This window comes from Aplidium turbinatum, chromosome 4 (genome assembly GCF_918807975.1).
Source record: "Aplidium turbinatum chromosome 4, kaAplTurb1.1, whole genome shotgun sequence".
In the NCBI taxonomy this organism is placed as follows: domain Eukaryota; kingdom Metazoa; phylum Chordata; class Ascidiacea; order Aplousobranchia; family Polyclinidae; genus Aplidium; species Aplidium turbinatum.
In genome coordinates, this window is record NC_137475.1 from 42,731,277 (window position 1) to 42,753,894 (window position 22,618).

Here is a 22,618-nt window from a genome sequence, read left to right on the forward strand (position 1 = left end):
AAGAAAAGTCTATTCCACAAAAAGTCTCAAAATCCTTAAGCCCGACTCAAGATCAAGCAGCGCTGGTTAGGCTCTTGGGGTGTAAGCTTGAGCAACGCATTTCAAGAACTGCTCTCCATTTAGTGGCACCTAGTGGATGAAATAATTGTCCGGCAACAACATTTCCACAATCGAAAACACTTCAATCTACCAATCTCAGCAACCGGCCCTGCGTCAAAACCCTCTACAAGTAGGCCTATGTGAAACTACCAAGACTACGATAACCTATTAAGGCTTTGTCAGTCCGAAGACAAAGATTCAAAACCAAACCAATTTCAAAATCTTTGATTCCAAAATATACCCTATTGAGTAGCAAGTCTGTAAAGCAATTTTTAAATGGACTGGAAGTATTTTTTGTATCTTTAAAATGATCATGTGATAAGGATTTCACTTGCTTCTGGTTTAAAAATTGTTGCTTTTAAAGAAGTAGCACACCACATTCTGTTAGTAAAATGCCATTGTTTAACGGTTTTTGACATGCTGAGGAAAAGCTAGAACGTTCAGATTGAGTTTTGTTGAACAATTATGTCGAAAAAAATCTGAAGTTTTATCTTACAAATAACCAATTGATTGATTGATTGAATCTTTATCCTCGGAATGGGAAAGCTTCTTGCAGAGCTTAATCCTGGCAGTTTCGCATACTTGTTCGCAGACTTTGAATCACTGACGCAGGCCCGGTCACCGAGACTGACAGAGTAAAGTTTCCGATTGTTGAAGTCTTGTTGCCAAAGAATTATTTCATCAATTAGGTGCTGCTAAATGGAAAGCAGTCCTTAATGTGCGTTGTTCAAGCGCACAACCTGAGAGTCGAACCAGCGCCTCTTGATCTTGAAGCTTTTTTGTTTCAGAAGTGACGAGCTAACGAACTGAGCTATACTGTATCTACTTGTACAATAGATTGCATAGAGAACCGCTGGAGTTAACCTACCGGCTGCATAGACGAGTGGTGAGAGCCCTGGTTCGACGTTTGATAGGGCACTGGTTTGATACCGCTCAAGAGCATGTGGCTATGTTTTTAGCAAGACACTTAAAGGCATGCCGTCCATTATTATTGCTCCTAGATTTCTCTCATGTTTATAAGCAATACGCTGCTCTCGACAGAACTGCCTACGGCTCTTCTCAGGGCTATTGCATACTGAACTGGGCTTAATCCACGGTAGCCTACAGCACAATAAATAAGTAACAACTTCGAAAGTTTTGATGCAAACCCCGATGCAGCGTCAGTAGTTTCCATAATTACCTAAACTTTGACCTTCTCTGGTAGTGATGGCGCAAAAGAGTAAATGTTTGAGTTCTTTTCTGTAAGCTCCTAGGTTGACATTTATGAGATTGTGGTTGTTAAATGTCTCAAGTTTAAAAGAAACTTAATTGATGACAATTGTTTTAATTTTTTTTTTCCATAGGCGTTTTGTCACTTTTTAGTTAGCTTGAACATGAAGTTTTATTTCACAGATAGTTTGCAATAATCTGTCTTGAGGAAAAGTGTTGCTACTGTGCCAAATTTTGCTTACCAGGAATACAACACTAGTCTTTATTCCATTTCAACATGTATGTTTTTTGCTTCCAGGTTTTAATAGACCCTGCTATGTTATTGGACATATTTTTATATTTTTTAATTTAACTCCTTGTTTTGCTCCCAGATAATGCACAATTGCACATATGCAAATTTGTAATATTGAAGTTGGCAACATGATTTTTAGAAATGTTGCTTGGAAACTAGTAAAACTGTGGCCTCAACACCGCAGTGCTGTAGAATTGGCATAACTTATTTAAACAAAACAGACATTTGCATATAAGTGAAATCAAAGTGCAGGAAGTTGAATAAACGCTTGGATTAATAAATATATTTTGTTTCATTGGATGGTGAAGCTTGTATTTTAATTTTTTAGTAGGCTCAGTAGCCTACCGTACTTTCCCACCAGCAGGTTTTGAAATTCGGTGTTATTGAATCTCAACTTATTGAAAAGGTATTATAACAGTCCCTCTGAGTTACTAATCATGACCACATGCAACCAGTCTGCGCCTTTTAGAAAACCAGTTGATTTGCACAAGCTGGTTGAGAGAACAAGCAATGCCCATAAAGACGATATAAAAACATATACAACTGGACATTTGAATCAAAGAAAGTGAGTGTTCTGTGATTGATTTACTCTGTAGGCTACAGACAACTGCAGAGTAGGCTATTATTTTTGCTTGTTTAGTATTGAAATTTATCAATACTGTTAATGTTTTTTTTAATATGTAGCTTACTGTGTTTATAGCCTAACTATCTTAACATGGCTGTTTTTAAGCCAAGCTTGTTTTTGCAAACTTTATTGGATTTAAAAAAATGTATAGTAATGCATGGTACCATGAAAAGCAATCACCTAAACTTGAAGTCACAAATGTAATCATCAATGATTTTATGCAAATTGGCTCGGTGGCTTAGTGCAGGGGTCCGCAAATACTTTTTGGTGCAACCCAAAAAGCAATCGTTCGAAATCTTCGCGACCCAAACGTTTCGGAATGCGCAAAACACTTTGCAAATTAATATCAATTCCAATACGGTCGTCCCCGCTTATTAAGGCCACATCGGGACCGGACAATTTTGGCCTTTTAAGTGGAGGACAATTTTCTACCACTCCTATACCTTCAGTAACTCCGGAATGGACCAAATTGGGCTTAATAAGCGGGTGGACTTATTAATCGTGTGCTTCGTCGTCGTCGTGCAAGCCTCTTGGGCCGAGGGTCTACTCTATTCTTTTACCGCCCCAGATTCAAGATGTTCCCGGACTACACTGGAAGGCTACTACAGAGTAGCCAGTTTTTAGTTTCATCATCCATGACACGCAGACCTTCCACTCCGTTAGGTGGCTTGAAGATGGTACAATCATTGATGATGTGGTCTGCGGTCTGTTCCTCAGCACCACATTCACAAAAGGAGGAAGAGGCCGATTCCCCAATCCCATTGGTGCATATGGTTGAGCGGAAAAGGCCGACGCCCGTACGAAGACAGTTGAGGCGCACTCATGCTTGTCTTTGTAGTGTGGGCCGATGGGGCATGTGTCGGCGTCGTGAATGAACGAATGGAGTCTGGTGGTACTTGACTTACCTTCAGAATTCCATTTATAGTCCGCCCAAGTAGCCGCAGAGATGAAGTGCATCTGCTCCGTTGATCAGAAGTTGAGCGACTGGTATGAATGGATGTCTTGATTTCAGTCGAAGGGGGTGCTACTGCTGGTTTGGGGGAGCAGAGATCTTGTGGTGGAGAAGGTGGTTAGGCTCTAGTGCCTGTCGGCCAAAAAACAGAGTGGCTTCTTTGCGACGAAGCTCAACAGGTTGGTGCCAACGAGAATGGCAAAATTGTCCAATGGTGTGGGACGCAGGCATCCGGTCACTGTGCACAGGGCGCTGTTTACGGCAGTGTCGATGTTATGGCAGTGAGTACTGCGGCACCAAACAGGTGCACAGTACTCTGCTGAAGAGTAGACAAGGGCTAAGGCTGCTATACGCAAAGTGTCAGCACTCGCCTCCCAGCTGGAGCCTGCCAGGCGCTTGAGTAGTGCAGCGCGGGATGTCATTTTCTTGCGCAGTGACACCAAATGGTTGCTGTATGTGTACGATCTGTCTAGTGCCACCCCAAGATATTTTGGTTCGGGGCAGAAGTCCAGAAGTTTTCCATTGTAGCTCACGATCAGCTTCCCGATTGTGTAGGTGGAAAGCTGCCGCCAATGCTTTGGTTTCGCTGAGTTTTAGTCGCCAGCTCTGGAGATAAGCTGAGAGAGTTTTCATGGCCTGCCTCAAGGTGTCTTCCAGGCTATATAACCGTGGGATTAACTACTGCACTGCAATCGAATGTATAAATTTTCTTGTAGCCTACCAAATTGTACGAAACTCAGCACGTATCAAAAACTATATGATTGTATTTATTTTTGCCATACAAGTTATATTTATGGTAAGTTTAAACTGTTTTGCGACCCACTGCAAATGGTCTCGTGACCCAAATTTGGGTCGCGACCCACTATTTGCGGACCCCTGGCTTAGTGGTTAGTGCGCCCGCCTCTGAAGCGGTAGGCATGGGTTCGATACCTTGTCGGGTCATACCAAGAACTTTTTAAAAAATGGTACTGAATCTAATTTCTGCTTGGCACTGAGCAATGGAGTGGATTCGGGTAATAATGTACAGTTGCGCCTCTATACGGCTGCATTGATACTGTCTGCTTTGTAAAGCGCTGTGGAGCAACGCATTTTGCGATGGATACAGCGCTATATAAAAACTAACATTATTATTATTATTATAAATTTGTTTTTTCTTCAATTTATTTAAATAAATGTACAATATATATTTATTACTGTATCTTAATGACTGTGCATGTTTTTTTTTGAAGGCTGGTGATACCTGCAGAAGAAAATAAAAAACAACACTGGAAAAGTGCAAGTAAGAAATTACTGAAACCACATCTTCCAGCCACAAAAGATGACAAAAATATCCTTGACAAGATGACAAATGCCTTGATGGATTTCAGCTTTGGTTCTGCTGGAATAATTGGTGTGAAACAACCTAGCAATAACCAAGAAACTTTCCAATCCCCGGTATGCCTTCTATAACAAATATGTTACCGTACTACTAAGTTACCTGCAGCAAAATTTAAGAAAATTCTTATTTACTTTTCATAATATGAAACTAAACCATTACATGATACTTATATTACTTATATAATTGCCCAATCTCTACTTGTTTACAACAGTGGTTCTAAACCGGGGATTTGTGAAGTGGTTTCAGGGGGCATATAAAAATTTTTGAATTTTCAGCATGATTGATATACTACAACAGGGGTCACCAAATGGCGCCACGCTGTATCGCTGCGGCCCGCAGTAGGTATCAGCGTACAAGTATACGGTAACCAAAAATACTTTTCTTGAGGAGTTAAAGAGCACGAAGGCAAAAAATACTTTCCGGGAAGCATATTTTCGCTTTGCATACGATTCCACCGACCGACCAATCAGATTATAGTTGTAGGTGGGGGTTGCTTAAAGTTATTCCAATACGATGTCCATTGTCCAGCCACACTGTCCCAGTGGTTGATTAAAACGTCTGTTTTTGAATTTGGAAAATGTCTGTGAGAAACTGAGCATAGGGTTGCATATTTTAAGTTTGCAAGTGTCATGTAAACACTAGTGTGCGTTTCACCGTTATTGTGTTTCACGAGCAGTGTTATTTTTAGGCCTATGCAAGTTTTTGTTGGTAAAATAGGTCGGTGTGCCAACTTAATTTATAATAAATTGGCAAAGTATTATATTATATAAATTTAAATACTTTTTCTGATTGTATTATGAAAATATTAAGCTTAGTACTGCAAAATGTTTTTTTTTTTTTTTTAAGAAATATAGAACGCTTCACGATTTTGCGTGTCATCCTTGCGCAGGGGCCATGCTAATCTTTTCTGTATCGTTCCAATTTTAGTATATGTATTATGTACTGCCGAAGCAAGTACTGCAAAATGTTGTTAATCAACAAATTCTTGCCACGCTGATAAGCATCGCAAGTGACAGTTGTCTATAATAAAAGAAAGGCGGTTTTATAGACTCTCACAAAAAGGATGAAAAACCAACTCATTGCTTTTTTAGAGGGAAGACTGTTCATGAATTACGATTTTTCGGTGATTTTCACAAGCGTTTGTTTCATGGTGCCTGGTTTCTTTTTCCCTATTATTAGAGCCTATTTTTCGCTGATATGTTTGCAGGTCACTTTTGTTGCCTGTATTGCGATGTGTCCAACATTTCCTTGTTTACTGAAGTTGTTAATTGCAAGATATCTTTTGTGAAGCGAAGTGACAACACCACTCTTGCTTGGCGATGAATATTCTGATGAAACCGCTCGCCTCGCTATAAGTGCGCAAAACAAGTGGCCTCGTTTATTAGGCATTGTTAAAAAAGTCAAAAGTGTTGTAAAAGGAGCTTGGCCTGGCAGTAGCGTTGCTCGATTAATTTTGTTGCTGGGGTATTCTAACATGAACAACATGTAACGCTGGATACTGGGTACGAAATGCGTTCTTTTCTAGCATAAGAGTCAACCTACCTAAAAATTTTATTAGTGCGGCCTGCCAAAGTGGCCCGCATACAAAAAAGGTTGGTGACCCCTGTACTACGACATTTAAAAATTAAAACAAAGAAGACAGTATCACATTAAATCAAAAAAATCAGTTTTATTAATAGAGCTTTTGCCACACAAGTTAATAACTCTTAATCTAACTGATTTTTCTGATTTAGTGAGATACTATCTACATTGTTTTAAATATTTTATCACACTACACATCTTAATTGTATCATGAGATCATAAGAAGATTTGATGAAAAGTTTAATAACAAAGTTTTGTTTTGGAATTTAAGAATTATTTGTGCTTTATTTGTAAATTACAGCGGTTCTTAAATTATGCATTGCAACGCCCTGGTGCGTCTTTTGAAATTTCAAAGGGCATCGCACAAAGGTTCGGTTTCGTAACTAAAAAAAATTAAAAGTTAAATATGCTCAAACACTTTCATGTTTGAACCAGAGTACACTACAAGGATACAAAGGCTTATCTCTTTCTAGTTAGAATTTGTCATTCCAAGTAGTAGTCTAGTTGGCAGTGTGTCTATCGTTTATATGGAAGTGTTAGTTATGTTATACTGTAATTTATAACCACATTTAATGTTTTTAGATACAGCCATCAACCTCAGAAGAAAAACTTGAAAGCCGCTTGATTGGTGAAATAGAAGAGCTCATGATAGTGCAAGACCAGCCCTTCCCGTACATTAAACATCCACCTCCAAATGAAACTAAACCTGAACCACCCCTGAAGAAAACCCTTCCTTCTCTAAATCAAACTCAAACTTCAAGGGTACGATGTGATGTGCTGTTTATTATCATAGGCTATAGCATTTTAAGTTTTTTTCTATTTTGATGTATAATATTGTTGCAAATTTTCCGAAAGTTATAAAAATAAACACTAGATCGCACGCAAAAGTTGTTAAGTTTGTAAATATTTAAAATTTGCGAAAAATGTTTTTTTTGTGAAAGTCCACTTGGATGTTTTAATAACAAAGTGCAGCACTTGTTTTTAAATGTTAATTTGGCTTCAGATACAAAATAATCTTGTAATGTTTCTAAATCCTAATGCAGAATTGCCAAACAATGACATTAATACACAGATTTGCGTCGAAGAATTGAAGATGCCCGAAATCATGTTACCAGCTCTAGATAGCACCATCGGTATCCCGCCATCCATGCAGATGGAGCAAGACCCCGCTCGATTTTCAGGCGAACGCAAGAAGTTTTTAACAACTCACCTAGCTGGAATAACACGTAAAGACCAATTCCAAAAAATGATGGACTTTGAGGAGTCAGTGTTAAAAAGGTCAGTAAATATTATTTAATACTTAATTAAATTAATTTTCAAAAACTACACTTAGGCGGCTATAAAAATTTTATGCATAATTGTATACTTCTACTATAACATTCATGCAAAAGAAGGTGGTTTAGAACTTTAGGTAAAGTAATTAAGCTATTCAAGATTGGATGAACCTTTTAGGCCGGTGGCCTCTACCCCATGTTGAAGATGTTCAGACTACAGACTGGTTCGGAAAAGTGTCAGACTACAAGAAGAGGCTACTGCAGAGCGCCTAGTGATAGTCTTTGGCTTCATCGTCCAGGACATGGTCCATTTTTAGATTGTGGTAGATGATTCAGACCACATGGTCCATTTAATGCACATGATATGATAATTGACGGTTAGAAATAGTTTTGTAATGGTTTGTCTAGGTCTGAACTTTTGGAAAAGAATGTTCGAGACGGCCACAAAGCGGTGGAACATTTGGAAAACAAACTGGTTAGCCGACTTGTCACTTTGCAGTCAAACAAACCACAACCAGGACCTAGCTTTGAACGTCTGCAGGTACTTCATTACATTAAATGAAGAAGGTTATTTTAAGAAACATTTTTTATGGGTTGTGACGTCACGCAAGCTTACAGCCCTTATTCGGTAACCAGTGAGCACACAAACTGTCATCCGAAATCCCTCCACAGGGGCAAGGCAAACGATTTGCAACCGAAATATGGCGACTACTTCTCTAGCTTGACACTACATAGCATGCGATGGTAATGATGAGAAGCAAACTTGAGAATGATGAAGTAGTGTTTTTAATGATTGTGTCGCTATACATAGATTAACTTCGGTTATTCTTTGAAAAACATTGCAATTCCAAGTAAAGATCGGTACTTGAAGATGATGTTAGGACCTTCTGATGATCCTCCTTTAGGTGAAACAGGCTGTTAAGGATTCAGATAGTAATAACTATATTTGACTTAGTCTACAAACAATGCATAAAGCCTGTTTGAAAAACAAGAGTGACATAGTTATCTCAAAATGTAGCGTTCTTTCTGATAATTATTATGTTCTTACTTTTTGTGACTCATATTGAATGATGTAACAATGTCATGCTAAGAATTTTTTTAGGGATTCTATTTTTATATCCGTGTAAAATTATGTTGTGTCAGCTTTACTCCGAAGTTTGGCGCGACTTGATGATGGACTCCAGTATCTTTGGGAGCCTTTTATGTGAAATAAAAGAGGAATACGACAGTTACCTAACACATCTTCTGGACTCGATGAAGACCACGAATCGAGGGGAACTGGCTCGCTGTCTTAATACAATGGAAGACCTCACCAATGAACAAAGAGCCTCAAAAGCCGAAAGTCTTCATCTAGACGTTGAGAGCCTTGAAAATTTATGCCGGACAGCGTTACTGAGGTGGATATCAATGTTTCGCAATATGAGTCGCACACAAGCTTAATGTAGACTTATATATAGGCTACTATTGTCTACATTAATAGTTTATAGGTTTGATAGTCCAGTTTTTTTGATAGTGAATTACATAACTGACAAAATTCGTTCGTTCCCTTTACGCTGAAGATTCTGCAATAGTTGACGTTACGTCAAGCAAGTCAATCTTCATGTTCATCGCCAAGCTTGTTGTTAAGTGTCCTGCTAAGACAAAGTCACTTTGTGGGAGTCGAAGTAACAACTTTATGGCGTCGGTCAGACACCTTCATCTCTGCCATGTAGGCTGGTCAACATCAGTGATACATTCTATGCATTCCCATCGCTCTGTCATCAGAAAGAAGTCTGTCAAGCATGCTATTTTCGACTTATTTTTTAACGAGCATTTTCTACAACTGCTTGCTATTGCACATATAGCAACAATATGTCAGCTACATAACTGAGTAGCGAGAGCCCTTTTTGTGTCTTGCTAAAAGTTTTACGTTTAGAAATCTTGATCTTCACGAACGGATTGCTGCGGAAGAGAGGAGGATTGAAGAAGAGCGGAGATTGCAAGAAGAAGAGGACGAAGATAATATTCGCAGGTGGATTTAAGTAGGGTGACCCAAAAAGATTCGTACCCATAAAAATTTCAATTGTGAATTTGTTTGAAAAGCTATTTATTTCAAATTACAACCACACATTATTCAGTTGATGGAAGACCATCGACCAGAGTTTTAGCTTTTTCTGTCAATTTTTAGTCAATTTATGGCTTTCCCAAGATGTGTTCCAAATGTGAAAAAATCGAATAAAACATGGGTACGCATCTTTTTGGGCCACCCTGTATTTGTTTTCACAAGAGTATTCAAAGACCGAAGTCTTCTCAAATTCTTGCAACAAGCAACATCTAATTAGTTACTTGAAGGCTATTTGGAGTACTGCATTAATTCGTGAACATCATAAAAAATGCAAGTATTATGTAGGCTACGATGGACTCCACCAGTGTCCCTGCACCATTGCAGCACGATGCTAAATAGGATAAATACACAGTAACATAGCCGAGGATAAATACACAGTAACATTGACAGGGGTGTCCAGAAGGTAATTTTGGACCCAGGGATAATTTAAGGGGCCTGAAATCTTTTCAGGGGGCCGGGAAACATAAAGATACCACAGCGTATTCTTTGGATACAGTAATTTTTTCTTGTAAATGCCTTGATTTGGGACCCAAGCATGTCATTTGTACCGGGCCCAAAATATTCTTTCAACGGCCCTGTAAATACATAAAGTGAATTATGCTTAGTGCGGTACTAGTTTAATCATTTATGTCATCCATTGTAGTTGTAACGACGTAAAGAAGGGTTGCTGTTATTCTACATTAAACCTGTCCGTTAACTTGTTGTTTACCGGTGTCACTGCACACTCGTGGATTTATGGCTTTCACGAGTTGTTGGCCTGGCAAGAATAGCTTTGGCAAACAGTACTTTAAGGTAGTGGTTCCCAAGATATCCCAGCAAGAAATTTCTCCCCAGCATAGAATTTCATGACTTCAGTCGAGGAATTTCAAATTGATACTTTATAGCTGGCAGGAATAGCTTTGACAATCGTTACTTTAAGCACCATTACATTGTAACATCACCAATCATTGATGTATTTTTACTGACAGAGGTTCAAGTCACGTCAATTTATTTTGTTTCTATAGCGCCATTTATAAAAAAGAAAACAAGGGAGTAATTTTTGTTTGTCGTATCCAGGCTTAAACCTGGTGGTTGAAGATTTAGATTAAGTGGACGGTAGCAAGGAAGCCAATTTTCGGGACAACCTTCAGGCACGTCTTTAGGTGTCCTGCCAAGGACACAGTTGCATGCTCATGAGCGGTGTCGTACCGGTGCCTTTCAGTTGCCGTTCCAGCGCTCTCACCATAGTCGGCTGCAGTAAATGAAAAGTAAAAACAATGCATTGTAAGTTACAGCTGTTTAGATTATGGCGCAATTAGGAAGGTAGCGAAAGACCATAAGCGGTCATCTAGTCACCCACCACATCCTTTTAGTTATTGATCTCTGACAAACATTAAATCCTTCCAGGATGTTGCCTGTGCGGCGTAAGATTCAGCTTCCACCCGATACGGTGAAGTCTGAGACGATCCCATCCAATGAGACTGAGACCAATTTGCCCTCTTCTAAGGTCACAACGGAAAATCAGTTAAAGGTATGAGTTGGTTGTTTCTATACAATCAGACTTGTGGCAAAGGAACTGTTTTTGGTCGTTCTCATCTACATGAATGCTTGACAACCTTTTTACATTCATTTAACCCTTTGCCAACGCTACTAGCTATTTTTAGATGAGAATTTGGCAGCCTACTCATCGTGTAGTTACCTCTCCTTTGCCAACATTGTAATTGTTCTCCAACTATTTTCGGATCATCTTTAGCTATTTATTATGCAATCATCTTTCCTGACGTAATAAATTTACTCCCTTGATGAATGAAATTTGTCTATAAGGTCTACTGGCTCTAGAGCCGAAGGCGATCACCACGCGACCAAAGAGCTGATCAGGTCTTGCCAGTTAAAGTTGTTTGTAATTGGCTTGAGTAGCGAAGTGGTGTATTTTATCAAATTGTCTTTTTTATGTTGACTGATTTTGCTTTTTCAGACGCTACGAGTGAATATTTGGGATCGAATAGACACTTTGAATGAACAGAAAACGTTGCTAAAGTAAGAAGGAGTATTTCATCTTGAAATATCTGTTTTAGACTTTACTTTTATAGTTTAGTAATATCTGTTTAGCCAGAGAGTTTTTTTAAAGAGTTTACGTTGTCGTGCCGGTACACATAAACAATGCAAAAACCAAGCAACAACACAGCCTGATTAAAAACATTTATTGATACCAAAAATTTAGCCTTGTGTCAAAAACGCTTGAATTATTTTATGTATTTTTTCTGTAGTTGAGGGAAGATGTTTAATCAGTTTGACTTGCTTGTTTTTGTTTCTTAAATCAATTTTTAAAATAGATTTTCGCATTGCTTTGTAGCCTTGCGAGAGCTAGCGCAATTCTTTGTGTTGGTTCCTTTTCAAGCTTATTGCCTCGGTTTCTTACGTCCCATGATGACATGGATCTGGCTGGTGCCCTGTAGCTCTTTCCAATCTTTTAAAGATAAATCATTCATAGCAGCTTTTTTCAAATCATACTTTGTAACTTATGTATCTAGAGATTTTAGATCATGGGGATGCGAAACAACATTCGGTTTTAGCTTATCCAGCACACTAGAAGGGCTATGTTTTTTTTTAATTTACAAACTATTGTACTTTCTATTGATTAAATAAAAGTAATGAAGTTGGTTTTTATGTAATTCAGCTTTTTGTGAAAAGCAAGGTTGTAGCAAGGGGTACAAAATTGGCAATTAACGTGGCTAATGGCTTCAAATGTGGCTGGAAAAGCGCAGCTGCGCGTCCCGCAATGTAATATCCCTTTTATACCATATTATACAGTATATCGTTCAATCTATCTTTCCAGCTTGGCCGATTCACATTTTTAAAATTTAATAGATTAGTATTTGAGAGTTACCTTACCCCTGTGATGAACCCTTGGCTTTAAATAAACCAATTGCAACGTTGGCGGAAGTGTCCGAATCCAGCAACTAAATTTCCAAATTTAACATTCTAATTCCAGAATTAACTTGTACCGAATAGATATTAGCTTGTTCCTGATAGAAGTTAAGTTGTTCCGGATAGAAATTAACTTGTTCCTGATAGAATTTAAGTTGTTCCGGATAGAAATTAACTTGTTCCTGATAGAAGTTAAGTTGTTCCGGATAGAAATTAACTTGTTCCTGATAGAAGTTAAGTTGTTCCGGATAGAAATTAACTTGTTCCTGATAGAAGTTAAGTTGTTCCGGATAGAAATTAACTTGTTCCTGATAGACGTTAAGTTGTTCCGGATAGAAATTAACATTTTCCATATATACCCAAGCTCTGTTTTTAGGTCTTCATTCGTACCAAAGCCCCTTCATAGGAATATCCAGCATGCCATCAAAGATACCGAACTCGAGATGCAGAAGCTTCAGCAGCAAACTGCCTACTTGATGCAACACAAGCAGGTGAGATGTGAATTTGCACCGCTGATAGTCTTAGGTTGTTGTGACCCTGACAGCAAATCAATCGTTTCTTACATTGATCCAACGCCTGCAGATGTTGAATCATTGTAAAAAAACGGTTGATTTGCTGTCTGGGAAATACCTGATTTTGTTGTCAAGATTATAAAACCGTTGGTGGAAATTCCCCACTGGTAACTTAGCTTGAAGCTGTGTTGAAATAAAATAAATATCGAGCCTCTATAGGGCCCCATAGGGGGCAAGTGTAAGGTAGTATTGAAGCTCAAGTTCTTCCGTTTAGTTTCTCTGAGACTTGTACCCAGTGCTGTGTTAAGGGGGGGGCCAAGGGGGGCCCGGCCCCCGGGCCCACCATCTCAGGGGGCCCACAAATAATAGACTTTCGCGCTTCAGTAAAGTTTTTTTTGAGTTGCTAAAGTTTACTGCGTGTAGGCTACTTGTCAATTAGGACGATTTAGGTCTAATTATACTAAAACATCTCAAATTTGGGCCCTTTACTACACTGAAACATCTCTAAAAACACCACTACTATCTTAAAAGCAAGTTAAAATGCGATAAAGTTAGTATCGTGGTCTGCAGAAGTGTATTTAACATATAACAGGTGAGATGCAATTGAATATGTGAATCCAAGAAGGGCCCAATTGCCACAAAGTGTTTTCACACACCCGTTTTAATTATTTTGGTTATTTACTTTTGTGGTAAAACTTCGATTATGATTACATGCTTAAGCATACTGATTAGAAGCATCATACGTAAAAATTCACTTGGTGAAGATTCTGTGCAGAAACAATGGAGAAGTTAAAGTGTAATTGCTGTAGTTGGGCCCATTTCAAAATCAAAGGAAATATTGATAGGGTATTTTTTATATGTTTACCGATATGTTTGAAACATTTGGCCTTTTTTTTTAAAGTATCATTTAGAAGACATTGGAAAGCACAAATAGTGAAATGAAAAAAAACTGGAGGCCCCTTTGTGAATTCGCATATCCAATTTGTTTTCATCGAAAGAAATCAGAAAGCACAAAAAGTGAAATGAAAAAAGTGGAGTTGGGCCCTTTGTGAATTCACAATTCACATATAGCCTATAATTCAATTTATTTTCATCAATAAAAGTGTTTTGTTTTTAAAAATTGTGAGGTGTTGGCAAAATAACATTTCTGATAGTTTAATTGTCATTTTATTTTTAACATTTAAAATACCGTCATTTTAAATATCTTTGACGAGTGATGTCGCGAGCAGGAAAATCTGTCCGCTGCCGCACTGCACATGTCTCCCCGTACACTGCTCCTGCACCACAAAAAATAAGAGTGCACTTGCACAAGTGCAGAGCAAATGCAAGAGAATTTATTAAATGAAAGCAAATTTTGGAAAAAATTTAAGGCCTATTTAGGAGATTGAGTAACTTGCAGCACTTAGTATCTACCTTTGATAGCTCATCTGAGTAGCCTTTTATTAAATGCTGTGGGTACTTTTAGCAGAAACCTTCTTCTATATTTACTTTTTTTTAAACATATGCACATGAAATTGCTCTTATCTTCAAATACCATATAGACCTGGCATATCACATGTTGTACGGTGGCCTACTGAAATTGCTTTGATCCAAAACAAAAATCATTCTTATCGCAAGTGACCTGTGTATTCTTGCCACTAACCTAGGCTACCATACCCTAAAAACATTAATTAACTTGAATGCCTGCATAAAATAATGAAAGCTTTGCCTTGGAATGAAATAATGTTAAATAAAAATAATTACACCTGATTCTCAAAACTCTTCACACTGCTTTTGTTTACAAATTAAACTTTACAATCACAATGTTTTTACAATGGTTGACTGAACAAGTAGTGTTGCCAGATAAACCATAAAAATGGTGAAAAACAATAATGTTACCAGACCAAATCTGAATAAAAATTAATAATTTCTTCAGTTTTAGTTTTATCCTCAGATTTTATCGCGGTACCGCGACGCAAAGTTCAAACAGTCAAAATTCCGCGCGGTACAGTGGTATTTACGCGTCGTGACCATACTCTATTTCCAGTATTTATTTATTAGAAATTTTTAACACTTTTAGCTTTCATTCCGAGCAAAGGTGTAGCTAAGAAATGGTAGACCTGTGTTAGTGTTTACTTACATTTGTGTTGTTATCTAAACTGGTGAGAAAGTTTATTGAAGTGAACCACATTTCCATATCGGTGCAGTAAAAATATATATACACAATACTATAGGTCTGTTTGACGATAGGGGGCCCAAAATTATTCTGGCCCCGGGGCCCACAAAAGGTTTAACACAGCACTGCTTGTACCAAGATTGTATTCCAGGCCGGACTTTTCGCATCGGGTTGTGTTCAGGTTCAGGTTTCAATAGAAATTCGATCCAGATCTTGTTAAATGAATTAATTTATTTCTGTCACACTTTATATTTGTTGGGGCAATAACTTTAATTTTGCTTTCACAGGAACTCTCCGACCATTTATCAGACTTTGAGTCCCGCAGTATCAGCGCCAAAGACATTCGGTTTGTGTCGATTTCATATTTCTATCGAACGTTCATTATTATCAGTCTGATGTTAGATTTTCTACAAATACCATAAACTTTAAAAAAGTTATTATTATTGTAACTGTCTCCGCCGCCAGTGTAGCCAAATCGTTTGGCATCCGCTGGCTTCGATCAGTCTTTCAACAAGGTTGATAGGATCTCCATTCTGTTTCGTCCTTTGCGATGTTTTGCAATCGATGGAGATGTGGTGTGCTGAGCAGGGATCCCAGGCCAGCTTTTCTGATGTCAGATCTCAGCAGTTGTAATAAGTTGGTACGGTGACGTCCGGTTCGGCCTTGGTACTTTTTGCTGCCAATTATTGCAAATTCAAGGGCTTTCAAAAAAGTTATTGCTTGTGAAAATGTTTATCCTCGGATTGAGAAAGCTTAATCCTGGCAGTTTCGCATACTTGTTGAGACTTTGAACCACTGACGCAAGATCGGTCACTGAGATTGGCAGAGTGAAATTTTCGATTGATGAAGTGTCTGTAAATTATTCCATCCACTAGGTGCCGCTGAGTGGAGAGCAGTCTTATGCGTTTTAATCTTAATTTAACTCCAATCTTAACGTAACTTACACAAACGTCTACCGTGTGCAATGTTTGTGAACAGTGGATTTAATTTATAATTTACATTGCATAACCCCTAACAAACCGATGTACAAATTTGTAACGAATGAACGTAGGCTAGTGTTAGTGAAGCTTACTCGACCGCCTTGTAGCCCTCATCGCAATCACAGATCCATAATTTGTGACCTGTCATAGGACCTGTCACTTTTGTTTCTTTCGTGGAAGTAAATGTAAGTTACCATAGTTTAACATGGCCTCATGCAATTTCTTTGAAACCCCTCATGAAAAGTTGCTGCGTGCGCCACTGTGCATATTTATCGTAGGCTATATCTAGTCATGTTTTTTCCAAACATCTCAAATGATGCCTTGTAGCCTACATTTTTTTTACCTGCATCTAAATGTGAATGTCTGCGTCTAATTCACTGCACGCAATCAACTTCCAGCTATGATTTTTCATGTTTAATTTTACGGTTTTTTTTAAAGGTTGAATTTCCTTTACAGAGAAATCAAAGCACTTATTGACAAAGAAGACACTCAAGCATGACAGAATAGCCAATGACGTCATCGCGTTTGTTCACTTTCACTTATCGACGCCTCATGCAAAATGTTGCCACTGCTGCAATTGTCCTGTTACAGAAATACCTTTTTATAATTTCTGATGTCTCTTTTGTGATGTCTCTTTTGCAGTGACGTGCGGTGAGGTTCCTAGATGGTGAGGCACTACTTTTTTCAAGTCACTTTTACAATAAAATTTTCTAACAACAAAAACGGTGTCATAACTTACTAATCAAAAAAATTAGCAGCATGCTTTCACATTTATTAAAAATAAAATCCATGCGCCTATCCTTTTGGACTAAAACATCTGTGACTTTGTTGTAGAGACCCTTCTTTACTCCAAACATTATCACTAGATATTGAAAATAAGAGACGGGAAAGCAGAAAAGGCAAATTTTAAAGCATAGCCACACAGCCACTTCTTTTTTGAGTACCAATCTCTTTGAAAGTTGCAAGTTATTTTTTTTTGTTCAGTCGTCTGATGCAAACCTTATAAATTTGGAACAGGTCTTCCTTTATTTATGACTTCAACTTTGGATTGAAAGTTTAGTTTTTAAAAATCTCTCAGATTTGATACTAAATCTTCCTCCATTTTATTTACATTTTATAAGAAACGATCCTTTACGCTGCAAGAAGTTACATACCACGTAGGCTCGCGGGCACTCCAGCTTGACGAAAAAGGTTTCATAGCTGTGACGTCACATTTGAGGCGCGCCTCAAATCGTAGCTAAATCGTTCATGATGATTTCTGACGACTTTGCGAAAGAAAAAGGCACGCATAGTGCAGTGTATGGAAGTTTTCTGATCTGAAGTGAGGCAAAGCTGGCGTTGCCTCTCCTTGCGTATTTCAACGATTTTGATCACATGAACGCTCGATAGGAATATCGCCACAGAAACAGAAACAAATTAAAACACAGTTTGGGTGTAGAAACGTAAAATTTGGGGGAAAGGGGGCACGACTACAGCAATTTACACAAACTAAAGCACCTAAAAACGTGCAATATTTACTACTTTTTAACAAAAAATATTTATTCTGTGATAACCATTTCTTTGATATAACTTTTGCTTTGCCAGATGTTGGCAGGTGAGGCACTGCCTCACCTGCCTCCCCTGACTGCACGTCCCTGCTCTTTTGTGATTTGTGATGTCTCTTTCTTTTTTTTTCATAGATTTTAATAAAAGATTTTCATGTATGCAGGGTGTGTTGTAAGTTTGTCGTATCTAGGTAAAAATTGCCCGGTGATTGAAGATTTTGTTTGAGTGGACGAGAAGGCAAGGAAGCCAGTCTTCGTGTCCACCTTCAGGCATGCTTTTAAGAGTCTTGCCAAAGACACGCTCTTGAGCATTCATTCGCATGCTCTTGAGCAGTGTCAAACCGGCGCTCTTTCGAACATCTTTCCAGGGCTCTCACCCACTGCCGGTCTTTGGGATGTGCAAACCGTGCGATCGCACAGGGCCCGCAAATTAGGGGGCCCACAATTTACTCAGAAAATGCAGTAATTTTGTCATTTTCAATGGAAAAATTCAACAAGTAAATTCAACAAAGGAATTAGCAGTAAGAAAACATACAGACTCAACGAATTCTACCTATTTCGTCACCTGAACATTTCGTACCCTGAAAAGATCGAGAAAAAAACACGACATAGCCGAAGACGCTGATTGGAGTTGTCGCAAACATTTCAAAATTTCTCGATCTTTTCAGGGGACGAAATAGGTCGAAATTTAATTTTGTTACACGATTTCAGGGAACGAAATAGGTTGCATCCAGACTCAACATAGAGACATAGCTTTATTTCCGAAAAATGCCAAAGAAAGCATAATCTTATCCTTTTGCTATGCCACCGGACAGCACCATTTTACAGTAATATTCATACCTAAATTTTTGTTGAACATGCTCTCAGAATGTCCCAAGTTCACAGTAATTTTTCAAAATTTTCTGGGGGAGGCCCCCAGACCCCCCGCCGCTGATTGTCGCCTTCGGCGATCACGCCGCCACCACCGCCCCTCCCCTTTCAAAGTACCTAGCTGCGCTACTGAATTGGATCAATTGTCATTGGGGCCCGCAAAGCATATTCCGCCCAGGGCCCGAAATACCCTAAGACTGGCACTGTCTCACCACTCGTCAATGCAGCCGACAAGTTGTAAGTAACCTGCTATTAAGAAAACAAATCAATAGTTTTTTTTTTCAAGTCTAAACCTCAAACCATTTGACCAGGTTCAATGTTCTATTAGTCCGGCAGCCCGTGACGTATTTGTAACATCATAAAGTAGGCTACAAAAGGTTTGAGTGTTTTATCAACCTTGCCCCACTGTGGGATGTTCAGAAACCCAGATCCGAGGTTTCACTGCTGGGGCGTTTGGGGGCTACGACCCGGTGAAAAACTCATTTTGGGGGTCAAAAAAACATCATAAGGTACAAGAACAAAACCTATGCCAGATTTTATGCCTTCACTTGTAGACTTTGGAACAAGTCGATCTGGGTGCCCCAAGTGGGGCATTCCCGAATAAGGAGCCCTCAAAGTTGGGGAAAAATACGTAAAAATAACATCATAAGGTACAAAGATGGAACTTCTTTCATCAGTTGGGGCATGTTCCACTGACTACGAAACAACCTTTCTTATGGCCCCAAAGTGGAGCTTAACCTCATTTTGGGGGTAAAACCCCTAAAATTCACAAAATTAACATCATAAGGTACATGGATGAAACCAAGTGTAGGTGATAGTACCTGACTTACAGACTTCAGAACATTAAAATTTGGTCGCCCCAGGTGGAGCATTCCCGAATAAGGAGCCCCAAAGTTGGGGAAAAATACGTAAAAATAACATCATAAGGTACAAAGATGGAACTTGTATCATCAGTTAGGGCATGTTCCACTGAGTTCGAAACAACTTTTCTTATGGCCCCAAGGTGGGGCTTAACCTCATTTTGGGGGTATACCCTAGAATTCACAAAATTAACATCATAAGGTACATGGACGAAACCAAGTGTAGGTGATAGTACCTCACTTACGGATTTCAGAACATTAAAAAATTTGGTCGCCCCAGGTGGAGCATTCCCAAATAAGGAGCCCCCAAAGTTGGGGCAAAATACGTAAAAATAACATCATAAGGTAGGCTAAAAAGATGGAACTTGTATCATCAGTTGGGACTCGTTCCACCGAGTTCGAAAATTTTTTTCTTATGTCTTCAAGGTGGGGCTTAACCTCATTTTAGGATATACAACCCCTAAATTCAAGGTTGTAGCCTATTTGGATGAAACCAAGTGTTTGCAAAACGTCAAATTTTTTTTGCTTCAGCTGAGGATTTTTCCTAGCACAAAGACTGATACCGGGTGCGAAAGTCATAATTCCATAATAAGCAACTGCGCTATAATTTAATATTTCACCGGTTGAAGACTGTAGTGTACAATAGCATAAAATGTGATAATGATTTCGCGCAACAGGCAGGCTTTCGTCATAGACTATTAACTGTTACTCTGTATGACAACATAATGATATGCTACTCTTGTGGTTATATTTATATCGTACAAGAGCCGAAGACGATAATAGCGCGTAGAGAACTCCACGTGGTGTTTCTGAAATTCTCATACTGACTGCCAGTTAACCTGCGCCATTAGAAATGTAAGGTTTAGTATTATTGAAAAGGATGAAAAGAGAATTCAAACGCAGAAGGATTTGCAAAACTTTCCTACGATTGATTCATTGTGGATGGTGTCCCTTGCCTTGGGTATTCCAAGGACACCTATGTGGGTCGGATGGAATATGCCAAAGTATTCAAAGATAACTTTCAAAAACAGAAGATCTCGTACCTTCCGCAGATCAACCAGTCTCCCACCAGTCTACAAGTGGTTGCTGAAACAATGAGAAGATCTTTGCAGATCGCAGATGAATGCCAGCAAGAGTAGGGGAAGGTCGGGACCTGCAAGCCACTTTTTTCTTTTAGATGCATATCTTCTACGTTTCTCAATATTTTTCTCTAAAAATTGGTTTTGCAATGCCTTGTAGTGTTACCTACTCTACAGCAAAAGCACAAGTTATTATTTCAGCAAATGTTTTATTTACGCTCAAAAACATAAGCACGCCACAAGCGTTTTATCGCACCCCACATGTGGGGAGCGATAAGACACGTGTCGGGAGCGATAAGCCACAATTGCTATAAGCCAAAAAATGTAGTAGCCAGCTTGTAGTAGCCAGCTTCCAAGCTTTAAATTTTGAAATAAGCGATGGAGAATTTTCAAATGATTCCTTGGGATGAGTTGTCAGAATTTTGATGTGAAATAGCATAATTAATAGTTGCAAACGAAACAAAAGTCAGAATTGTGATATATCATAATGGAAAGGTGTGAAAAGCAAAAAAATGATGTCATATGACACTTTAACATTTACTATCACAGGCACTTGTCATGACTTGCAGGTCCCAACACAAGGTGACTCAAGGCTCCCTACCTGATGTTTCAGAAATGAAACAACAACTGAAAAAAACTAATTTTGCTATCTAAAAAACTTTCAGCTTAATCTCATCATAAATACATTACCTAACCATTACAAAAAAGTTCATGAACATTTCTTGCATAACAAATGAGTTATTTTAAAACACATTCAGTCAAAAAAATTTACTTTTTTAACACAAAACCTACAGTATAAATTGCACCTTCATTTTTCAGTAAAATTTTGACCTCTTTGCACCTTCATTTTTCAGTAAAATTTTGACCAAGGGATTGTGGGAAAGTTATCCAAGCATAAAAAACATAATTACGTCAAAAAATGCAAAAAGAATACTTTATATTAAAAAAAGGGGGGTGGTTTATGGCTCCCACCATGATCATAGGTCCCGACCTTCTCCTACATGTGTGTTACATACGATCTGGCCATTGCAAAACATGCCCTCACAATTCAAGAGCAAGAAAGTCTAAAATATGACCGTTTGTTCATATAACTCCTGCATATTACTGGGTGGTTTCCACATTTGCATGGCGTTCTTTAAAGCTATGAGTAAGTACTTGGATGGTTCAGGTGGTCCATACATCCTAAGAGAAGCTGGTATTCTGGCCGAAGGATCCCTTAAACAAAGGGATACTAAAAGAAAAACCTGACTTGGCGATTTTCCACGTTCTTTGTGTTTAACTTGCTACCATAAAACGATTTTCAGTAAAATTTTGCCCCATTGCGGTCTGATCAGCATTCCGCGCGTACTTTTGTCAGAGCTTTCAAAACCAGAATGGGCCTGAGCAGCGAAGCGTGCGACTGTACAGTCTACGTCACAAAAGACTAGCAATCAGCTGATCACACAACAGTTGTTACTGCCGGCGATTTAACTGTAGGCTATGTATGTATGTACATCAAAACATCAGATTTCAACATCAAAACATCAGACAGTTTGCTCAAAACCTCAGATCTGATGTTAAAACATCAGATGTGGTAACGAGGTTTTTGTTATTGCTGTCGATAGTGACGTATTCTCGAGCAGTGTTTGCACTTTTTGGTCATTTCCACTTCCATTTTCACGGTCCACTTCTATCAAAACAGATTTAGCATAAAAATGCTCGTTTCACAAACAATTTATTTTATTTCAGAAAAAGTCTTTCACCGTAAAATGATGTAGGCTATAAAATTAGACATTGTAGGCTACGTATTTGTATAGCAAGCTTCGATTTGTAACTTGAATCATTGTCAGTGTAATTTAAACAAAGAATAAGGATATAGCGCTACGACTATTATATTTCAAATAAAATTCTCTTCTGTACATAAAACAGGACAGTAACCCTCTGACCGGCCAACCGGGTACGTTCTCGAATTCCCAGTAGGCTAATGATTAGCCGCCAATCCATCCTTGCGTACAATATCTATTTTCATAGTGATAAATTTTAACCTAATAAGCAAATGTTATGCTGTGTAGATATTATATCTTACATGCTTCGTTGATTTTCCAAAATATTTGCAGACGTTTTGAAATATATACGAGAGACACTTGGTTTTATACCTTATGATGTTAATTTTGTGAATTTTAGGGGTTATACCCCCAAAATGAGGTTAAGCCCCACC

The 22,618-nt window shown here is 38.5% G+C and overlaps 1 protein-coding gene and 1 pseudogene across 1 annotated transcript; one reads left to right on the top strand and one right to left on the bottom strand.

Moving 5' to 3' along the window:
- Positions 1 to 1,809: 1,809 nt before the first annotated feature.
- Positions 1,810 to 17,765, top strand: LOC145768783 (uncharacterized protein C6orf118-like). The gene is made up of 12 exons (XM_082580374.1): positions 1,810 to 2,165; positions 4,407 to 4,611; positions 6,719 to 6,898; positions 7,209 to 7,414; positions 7,819 to 7,951; positions 8,554 to 8,807; positions 9,326 to 9,421; positions 10,901 to 11,024; positions 11,469 to 11,530; positions 12,798 to 12,912; positions 15,376 to 15,434; positions 16,525 to 17,765. The coding sequence occupies exons 1-12, from the start codon at positions 2,038 to 2,040 to the stop codon at positions 16,565 to 16,567; spliced, it is 1,605 nt and encodes a 534-aa protein (XP_082436500.1). The 5' UTR covers positions 1,810 to 2,037; the 3' UTR covers positions 16,568 to 17,765.
- Positions 5,400 to 5,513, bottom strand: LOC145769754 (U6 spliceosomal RNA; annotated as a pseudogene).
- Positions 17,766 to 22,618: the final 4,853 nt, after the last annotated feature.